A 10820-nucleotide genomic window follows, 5' to 3' on the forward strand; every position below is an offset into this window, starting at 1 on the left:
AATGCCTCCAAGTTGGCATATCACATCCATTCCAATAATGGCTTGGACGCCAGGCACCAGATGATCGGTGACAATTGCATGGACCCTCATCAGGTGTTTAACAATATCAATAGTGATGGTCTTCCTCCCTCGACACTTCACTCGCGACTCATCGAATGCCACTATTTCCCCCTTCCCTTTCCATCATCCAACCAGGGCTGTGTGCACCATGGTAGTGGTACAGCCAGTGTCCATCAAGGCTATAACTCCCCGTCCTTCCACTAGGATCTTCTGCTTAGGCATCTGTTGTTGAAAAAAGCGACTCCCCCTGTAGAAAAGTGCCCAGTTTAAGGTGAAGATATTAATGTTTTTAGCCAATTTTTTGATATTTGTTGTGTGAAAGGCAAACTTCAAAACGATACTAATCTTGTAAAAATCCGTCGCCTCTGTCAAAAGTTTTAGGCAGACATGCAAGCATACATACATACATATATTTATATATTGGTAACTCAAATTTTCGACCCAAACCAATTAAAAAGCTTGCTCTATCTCTGAATACCCTTTATGTAAAATTTCAAATGTTTAGACCAGAAATTGTCTGAGTAATTTGGTAGAGACTGCAGAGGTCAATTTTTTAAAAACTTTGACCCCTATTATGGCCCCTTAATATTTATTGTTTTGGGCTCGAATCAAGTTATTAAGTTAGATCCATGTCCAAGGAACCTATATCTAAAATTTCAAGTGTTTAGATCCAAAATTGTGGGAGAATTTTGGTAGAGTTCTCAAACGTCAAATTGTTGAACTTTGACCCCTTAACAGCCAAATTTCTGGCCGAAAACGGATTACACAGATTTTCCCAAATCTCAATACCCTATATATCAGATTTCGAGTCTGTAGACTGAAAATTGACAAAGTTATTGTGTAGGGAAATGTCCACAGACAGACAGACACTTTTACTTATATATATATATATATATATATATATATATATATATATATATATATATATATATATATATATATATATATATAGCAAATCAATAAAAGAATTAGATACAATACAATTTTATAATAAGGCAAGAAATTTAATTTACAAAATTTTTAAACATTTGGATTTTTTTGTAAAAAAACTTAGCACCTTATATTAATTCCACCGTATTAAGATGTAATTCTTTTTATATGTTTAGCAGCAGTTTAGCATGTGCATTAAATAAATATATTGTTTGTTGCTGAAAATAGTAACCTAATTTGATCAGTGTTCGTACGTGAATTTGGACTTTTGCCTTGAAAAGGCCTAATTTCTATTATTACCTTGAAAAATCCTTGAAAATATGGAAAATTTCTTGAAAATGCCTTGAAAATTGTATTCTTTATGTCCAGTAAAATATTTGTGTCGAAATATTAAAAATCAAAATAAATACTATTAAATTAACTTTTTAATGTTACTAAAAATATCATTAAAATATTATTTAAATATTGGTAATAAAATCGAAATACATTGTTCTGAAAATGCATAATAATATTGTGGATACAAGAATTACGTCCCTTTTTCATGAAACTATTTTGGGAAAATACTTTCCTTGAGCAGATGGGACTCTTCAATGGCGACCCCCCCCCCAAAAAAAAAGAAATTATGATAATTTAAGTCGGTCAGACTAAAAATAATAGATAAGACAGCAGCTATCTTGGTTGGAAATTAAAAGTCGTAAAGAGAGTTCATATTTGAGATGAAATAAAAAACATTTAAAACTACTTAAAAACACCAAAAAATGATGCAGGTAGGTTGCAAAGTAACTTTTATTAGAATTATGGTAACTTTTATTTGTTGTATATTTGATTTTTTTACCACTTTTTGAATCACTGTGAATTGTGAAACAAAGGCCAAATTTTGTTGTGAAAACTTGAATTTTTTCTGAAGGCCTTGAAAAACTTTGAAAAATCTTGAAAATGAATGTTGAAAATATATACAAACTCTATTGATGTAACTTGCAGAAAATATAAATTATTTAAGACTTATGAGTCTTAAATAATTATATGTTTATAAAGCAAAGAAAATTACATTGTAATTTTATCAAAATAACCTGAAAAATAAATTACTATTACTATACTATTATTATATACGGCATAATCACGTTGACACACGGGTTCTCGTCAGATCAACGAAGTTAAGAAACGTTGAGCCTGGTTAGTACCAGATAAGTAACCATTTTGGAATTCTAGGTGCTGTATGTGCTCTCTGCTTATCTCGGCATTTGTTTCCAGTTGTCTTGTACGTACACTTCACTTGCCACTGGTATTTAACAATGTCAACTCGGGAGATCTGTGGTTGGAGATTGTGCACCTTCTGCCTCAAAAATTTCACGCGCAGGCACCCCTTCGTGGGTATCCATAGTCTGTTAAGACTGCAGGAGCCCTTTTAAATTACTTGTCATAAATTGACATTCCATTATATTTATCCATTTTCACATACTAAACTGTTTTGTTACATCTAATATTAGCAGGGAAATTTTTCCACCAACAGCATATAACAAGGCTCATTCAATTTCATTTTTTAATAAATTTATTTTATTTCTTTTTTAATTATTTTATTTCTTTTGTTAACAATATCTAATAGACTAACTTTACTTTATTATATAGATTTCATTCTTTGTTTACACTATTAATCTAATATGTATTATTGTTTTTATTTAATTACATGTTAATATTATCAATGAACCATTGGCACTAGGGCTATACATGTTTTTAATATATTAAAGTGGATCTGATATAATTTTATTATTTTTTCTAAATGGAATTTTACCATTTTAATGTCAACTCTTTATTTTGAGATACAAATTATCTGAAAAAAAAAATGCAAATTTTAAGACAAGTAATGAAGACATTTGATTCAAGTGATTTTGTTAAAACTGCAAATATATAAATCACTTTTTTCCTAGAATGTTTACAACATAATATTATGCTTCTAATTGTTATTTTTTGTCAAATTTTAATTGAATGAATATTTCCCTTGACAGCCATCATGTTGCGTGTATGTTTTAATGTCAATACTTCTTATTTACAGATAATCTTGGAAAAAAGCAAATGCAAAGAGATGTGATTATGTGTTCTTTAATAATTACAACTGGAAGCATATGAATGACTTTTCATATGAAATATGTTGAACATTTTCAGCATAAAGTGATTCACACTATTTTTGGCAAGCGAGATTTCAAGTGAGACTGATAAATTGTTCCAACACTTAAAAATATGGATTATGTGGTAAACTATGATTTCTAATGAATTTCACTTTGTTTGACATTGTGACATGCATTTTCACAGTGTCTAATGTAAATACATAAAAAAGTGAAACCAATTTATTACGGTTGCTTATATTTCCAAATAAAAGAATTAAAGTTCTTGAAAAAAAAAAGCCAAAAGAAAAATGAGTGACAGTTCAGGAGACAAACCATTTGCCTGTGCAGAATGTGAGATATCATTTTCTGAAAAATCCCAATTGGAACAACATATACACATTCATGTAGATGCAGCATATTCTTGCAACATTTGCAATTCTGCATTTTCTCATCATTCAGATTTGAAATATCACATGAAAATGCATGAAGAAGCGAAATCATTTCGTTGCAGCGTTTGTAAATCAACATTTTCAGAGTATTTCAATTTAAAAACGCACATGCATATGCATGCAGGAAACAAAATTTATTCATGCAAAATTTGTGCATCTGCGTTTCCCTCAAACGTTTATTTGACAATTCACATGCGACGTCATACACGCGAGAAGCCATATACTTGTCGAATGTGTGGATTTTCATTTTCACAACATCGCACACTTCAAACCCACATGAAGATTCACACAGATGCAAATCAGTTTTCTTGCAAAATGTGCAGCGCTTCATTTTCTCGTAAATTAAATCTGGCAAAGCATTTACGCATGCACACAAAAACTGAACCAGATTTTTTAAAAGTTCACAATTCTGTAATTTCTGAAAATTCCAATGCTAAAAGTGACACCAGAATGCAAATGGAAGGAGACCTACATTCTTGTAAAATTTGTGTATCTAAATTTTCAAAACTGCACGAACTGGAAACACACATGTTGATACATGCAGATGTGAAACCATTCTCTTGCAAAATGTGTAAAGCTTTATTTTGTGATGAATTAAGTTTGGGAGAGCATATGCATCTACATGCAGAAACTGAAGCAGATTCTTCTAAAGTTAGCAATTTTTCATTTTCTGCAGATTCCAATGCAACAACTGACATGAAAATGCCGACAGAAGAGACAAGTTTTTTTTGTAAAATTTGTGAATCAAAATTTTCAGAAATTCAGGAACTTGAAACACACATGTTCATACATGCAGACGAGAAACCGTTTTGTAAAACATGTGGTTATCCTTTTACTTCTTATTCAGATAGAAAAACACACATGAAAATGCATGCAATACAAACTAAAACATTTAAAGCACAAGATATGTCAGTACTTCATTTTAATCCTGTCGACCTACCAATAACAACAGTGAAGAAAGAAGTCCCAGAAACACTACAAATTGCTGAAAGAACTAATGAAGACGGGCACAAGAACCAAACTGCCACCCTACAAAATGACAAAAAATCCATGCCAGATGAAGTACAGATGCCAGAAATTTCACTATGCACTAAATCTGGACGAGCCGTCAATATGCCTTCAAGATTTAAAAATTTTATAAAGGATGAAGACATACTATTCTAGAAAATCATTCTATAAAACCGATTTCAGTCCTCTTTGAGATTCTAAACAGAAGATGATCTGTATTGATGGGATTTGTTGCAAAGAGATAAAAATTTATAAGGAATGAAGAAAGAATGAAGTTGAAATATATTTCATATGTACTTACTTTATATGTTTTAGTCTTTATACTGTTGGTTGATTATTTCTTTATTGCTGGAATCACTATGACTCTATAAAGAGTAAATCACAAAAAGTGAAATAAAGACATATCGTGTAAAACAAACACATCCAAGAAAATATTTTAGAAAACAGTATTAAAAGATCACTGTCATAAAAGTGTTTTTTACATGCTGACATGTGTTGGACGGTTATAAGAAATTGACTTCCAAACTAACCTATCTCTGATCATGTCTTTATATACGTCTTTCTCTCAAGTCAATCTTTATGACTTTTTTCCATGTTTTTCCTTGACTTTTGCTCAACTGTTATTCATCTTATTAAGGTTCAGAGGCCACTCAAAGATAGGAGTTAATGAGTGTGCGGTTGTCAATGGGGCTCGTTAGTGCAAATTTGATCAAGTAAATCTAATAACCAAACAATTCTCATCCCTTCTTTTAATTTGACCAGATTTTCAGTGTCACGTTTTGCACATATCTCTCTATACTGTCCACATTTAATGCCATCAGAACCAATCCTGTCTTTAAAACAACCATTACTCATCCATCATATCTATAACTATAATCTTAAAGGCAGGCTTAGGTTCGATGACCTCTAGATGTAACAATTGTATTTAAACAATTGTGTGTAAGCATTATCCAACTAGTTGATTTCTTGAAATGAAAATTTTATTGTGCTATAAAACTATTGCAAATTATTTTTCAATATAAAATGACAAAATTTATATTATTTAAACAGATTTCATCCCTGACTAAGCCATTCATCAATAGGAGAATACTGCTAGTAATTACAAAAGGTTGACAAGTAAAAGTTCAGTAAGCATTGTCCAGGATAGGCAATATTAACACACCTTTGTTTTTTGTTTTTTTGCCTAGTGGCATCATTTCTGTCTTTTGTCAGTGAAGGAAAACTTTTTCTAAACTGAAACAATTTTTTTTGTTTAAACTGAAAATTCCTATTTTTGGGGAGCTGAAATTCTCTCTGCATTAAAAACCAACCTTATGTTTAACTCTATCCATGTGGGGAAGCAAGTAAATATAGACTACTTTTGAGATATTAGAAAAAATACATACACATATATATATATATATCAATACATGTATAATATTCTCCCTTTTTTTTTTAAATTGTCATTAAACATCTTTTTGACTAATTAATTTATGTACGGATCATTTGGATTTCAAGAAAGTTACTGATGAGATGTCATCTTGTTACTTTTCTTTTTTTACAAAGGAGTCACTACTTATCAAGGCTCAGAGGCCACTCGAGGATAAGGGTTAATGAGTGTACAGTTGTCAAAAGGAACATGTAGTAATCATTAGTAGTGGAAATTTGGTAAATTGGATTACTTAAGGTGATGGCTCATCAAGTATTTGTTCATGTTGAACTTGAAGACGACCACATTGTAGTCAGTTGGAAAGTAGGAAAACGAAACAGAGTTCTACAGATGCGTAGTTCTAAGAAAGAAGCTTTGTTCATGGAATCTACGTTTAAGTTTAGGTATATATAAAGACTGGGGGAAATTATTGATAGTGGTTTCAGCTAGGCGAGTGTTTTTCATGAAAATCAGGACAGAGGGGACCATAGATTGAAGCTCAGCTGAGCACTTGCCATGAAAATAACAATAACGCAGAGACAGGCTCACAACGTCTCTTCTGTGGGAAAGAGGTTGCAGGGAAGAGAAAAGGGCATTGCCCACTAGGCTATGAAGTCTATTTTGAACTCTGTCACGGCAGGATAAGCTGTTTCTAGCGGCTTATCCTGCCCAAATATGAAGGACTTATGATCTCTTTGTTTATAAAAGTTTGTGCATTGCTATAATCGGCTTAAAGTTTTCATTAAAGGACACAGAATCATTTAAATCTTTTCTAAAACTGTTTCCCCACTTTGTAATAATTTCCAAGTTAATGTTTATCAATCTTAACATTTTTGCTAAGTTCTTATGTTCTTTTTGAACTTATTTAAAATGCATAAGAATGTAAGGAGCTATTTGCGACCATGTCTACAGAGGCATTATGAAGGAAGTTGAGAAACAAGATGTCTGTTCACATTACATTTAAATTTTAACATGTCAATTCAGTGAAGCAAACAGGAGATAGGGAGAGAATTCCAAACTCTAGTAGTTTGAAGGAAGAAACTATTATAGCAGAAGGTTTTCTAGCATCTAGGGATCTGTACACTAAAGGTGTGAGATTTTGCTGCTTGTCGGGGGTATTTTCGTCATGAGAGCACACAATTTCCTTGATCTTGAGTAACTTCAACATTAATTTTATAGAATTCATAGTTTAGCATTTACTGATTTTGTTTTTTAAAGCGATAAATTTTTTATCAAATATTTCATAAACAAGATCACCCATTCTTGATTGTCCTAATGAGTTTTTTTATGCATGTTTATTGTGGGATTTGTTTCTGTATTTAAATTTTAAAAGTTTACACTCAGGATTAATGTTAGAGTATAATAAAGATGCGCAGGAAGACAAGAAGTGGACACCTTCCTCTTGGAGACACCAAACATAAAAGATATAGTTGAATGTTGTGACAAAGTCTTAGCCAGGAATAATATCAGAATTTGAATAAGACAAACTTTTATATTTGAATATCACTCATTGTGCATTGTCCTTCAACAATTATCTCACGTAGTTTGATTTGTCTGTACTCTGTATGGTATGTAGGATCACAAGATACCTGCATCAATTAGGCCAATCTTTTTATAAAAAGTGGCATGTTTAATAATTAAAAAAATATGTTAGCTTTAATCAGTATTATCACTACATTTGAAGTGCATTGTGAAGCAGGCATCCTTTTGTCAGTTGACCAACACATATCATGACAATCCTAGTAGAAGTTAGTGTCTCCAATGACGCTGGCTTAAACAGATCTGATAGGGAAAAGATAATGAAATACCAAGGTCTTATGTACGATATGAAAAGAAACTGGAATTTTAGGAAGATCTTTATCATTCCAGAAATTATAAGAGCAACTGGGATCATGAAAAAAGAATTTCAAAAGCTAACAGGCAATATACCCGGTGAAACAAGTGCAAGAGAAATTAAAACAATTGCATTTAAACGGATAATTAAAATCTTAAAATGATTTCTCGTGTGATATGTATGAGACTGGGTAAATGTCTGCATCTGGTAAGATGCCTCATCCGCAGCTAGAACAAACTGATAAGAGAATCGAAAAAAAAAAAAAAACAGATTTTTGCTGAAGAAACATTTGGACTTGGTATTAGCTGAAACTTCATAACATGTTTTATCAGGATTCATGGACAGCGAATACTATTTGGCGAATACTAGTATTTTCCATGGAAACTGTTACTACAGTTGTTACCAACTAGTACATGTATGCTTCTAACTTTGTTGATGTCTGTTTAAATTAAGTTTTTTTTTTATTTTCCAGTGGCTGTTGTTGGATAATGTTGGACTGTAGATCAATGATAAGGCTACCTCTGCAGTACATTGTCAAAAGTTTTATATTTTCCAATGTATTCATATTCATCTAAATACAGTTCATCAGCGTATCCAGTCTATCAAGATCAGTATTAATGACAGCATCAGTAATCTTTTATAGGAACGATAAAAAGCTAAAAAAAATCAATGATTAAAGATCATACTATATATTACTACAAAAAAATTAAGTACAAACGTTCATATATATCCATGAATATATTTCGTTTTATAAATTGAAATTCATTTGAATTGTATTCCTTAAAAAGCTTTATTATTTATTATATAAAAGGAAGTTTTGTGTTTGTATATCCAGCTAAACAAACACCCACAATGTTAGCATTTTTTTTTAATAATCATAACCCCTGATGTGTAATATCTAAAATTAACAAAAACAAAATTCATTATTTGGGGATCAAATGACCCTTTATACCATTTAATGTTATCAAAGTATACACGCATCTTTTAATATTATCATCTAGTCTGTTTTCCAGTGATTAACTAAACTTGTGTTTTGTGTGTGTCCAGAGAGAGGAATGGGCAGGGCAAAAAAAGAGGAGAGAAAGAGACGGCTATAATTTATGTTACACCTTGACCCCATGCAATACTGAGTAGCCTTGCTAGTATTCCCTGAATAAGTGAATGATATATTAATAAAACATTTGCAGTGATTTCTATCTTTCATATTTTTTTTCATTCTTCCATTTTGACACGAATTTGGTTTTTTATATTCTTTCATTTATAAACGATTTGAAGTATTTGGTAGTGGTAAAATGCAATATATTGTTCTTTTGGTATACTATTGGTGGTTTAAGAGCTGGAGTCCATAGACGAATGGAATGCACTTGAATATTGAAAGAATGATGCTTTTGCAGTAGATTAACAAATTCAAACATCTCAGCTGTAGCTGCAATTAAATACTGTGATATGTGAGCAAGAGAACTGCGATAGAGATATTGAAGCAACAGACCATAAAACAGATTATAGCAGACAGAATTGAATATATGCACATTTGAATCGAGTAGGTTCAAAAAGTGTGCTGCAAGAACCAAGCAAGGTGTGTGAACACAGAACGCCTGCTATTTTTCCTGGTAGCCACTGCTTCCATATCTTTATTGTAATTCAACAGTTTACATTTTAAGGTTTTTTATGTATTCAAGAGACTCTGATATGCAGCTAAGATTTCCTTATTTTTTGGCTTGGTCTTGCATTGTCATAAAGGAAGACTATATATAATTTTTTAAATCATAATTAAGATACATTTTCTCTACTCTTTGAGTCTGAGAGATGTTTAAGCTGCTGTCTGCAGTGAGAAATGGATCTTCAGTTTATGAAATACAAAAGGAGACTCACACGTGTAATATGCAATGAGAAATTGATAGACTTTTTTCTTATGCCTTGGATGGAGCTTGCCAAATCCATCTGATTCAGCTCTTTGATGATACATGGTTTCACATTATCATTTTGCTCTCTATTATCTAGATTGAAAATGGCTTCTGAGTGGTCCAAAGTACTATCTTCTCCTGACAATAAAATTTTATATTATGTTATGCACAAACTCTTCCTGTGTTTACCTGCCAATGTTAATTCTTGATTTTGTTAAAGACTTTTAATTTTGACATTCATCTTAATAATTATCTTGCATCTGATTTTTGTGTACAACATCCACCATATATTTGTCTTTGGCATATTTTCTATGAGAAAATAAATGTATGTTTATTTCTGTAAATGCAGTTGTTTTCTTATAATCATGGTTTTTATCATTGTCCTGTTTCCCATTTGTTTTCAAGCATTTTGTTTAACCAAGAAAATACTTTTGCAACATGGTGCCATCTGTGATCGAGAAGCTACATAATACTTGCTATTAATGATTCTTCCTTTTGTAAGTAAATTGAGTTAAGCACATCCCAAAATATAAAGACCAAAGCCATTATTTGGAAAATTTGCTACAGTAGCTTCACTTAAGTAATTCATTTGTAAACTAATGAACTGATTGGCGTCAGATTTTGACATGTTCCATTTGAAGGTTAGTACTTTATAAAAATTGTTTTCTTTTTTTTATTAATGGCACCATCTATATATCTGGCTTGGAATTTATTGAATGAAGTGTAGTCTGCTAGTTCGTTGATTTACTTAAATGTCTTCAAGAAGTCTTTGCCATATAGCAGTTACATAATTGTATATAATATCCGGAAACATCATCTAGAGATGATAGACAAATACTTTGCAATTGAATTCATAAAGTAGTAAATAGTATCACATCGTCTCATCAGTTGTTAAAATGGATGTCAAAACATAGAACTGCTTGCTAACAAGCAAACTAATGGCAAAATTTACATTGACCACTTCTAATGATGAATGCTCTAATATAAGAGCTGCACTGATTATGATATCAAAATCTCTTCTGTAATAAATATCTTTGTTCACCCTTCATTAAGCATCAAGAAAAATGCAAGCTCTACAAGACTAACCTTGTTATATTGCTGAAATTAATTTACCAAAACAACAAC

At 31.5% G+C, this 10820-nt stretch overlaps 1 protein-coding gene across 1 annotated transcript in view; it reads left to right on the forward strand.

Annotated features, from left to right (window-relative positions):
• The window catches only part of LOC145252840 (uncharacterized), a 17537-nt gene extending 7498 nt beyond the window's left edge, over positions 1 to 10039 (forward strand). Inside the window, exon 2 of the mRNA XM_080112827.1 lies at positions 3041 to 10039. Within this exon, the coding sequence (XP_079968953.1) occupies positions 3401 to 4705 (1305 nt within the window). The 5' untranslated portion in view covers positions 3041 to 3400 and the 3' untranslated portion in view covers positions 4706 to 10039. The remainder of the gene's footprint in view (positions 1 to 3040) is intronic.
• The last annotated feature ends 781 nt before the right edge of the window (positions 10040 to 10820 follow it).

Source organism: Euprymna scolopes, chromosome 29, assembly GCF_053919585.1.
Source record: "Euprymna scolopes isolate OS-2025 chromosome 29, ASM5391958v1, whole genome shotgun sequence".
Classification (NCBI taxonomy): domain Eukaryota; kingdom Metazoa; phylum Mollusca; class Cephalopoda; order Sepiida; family Sepiolidae; genus Euprymna; species Euprymna scolopes.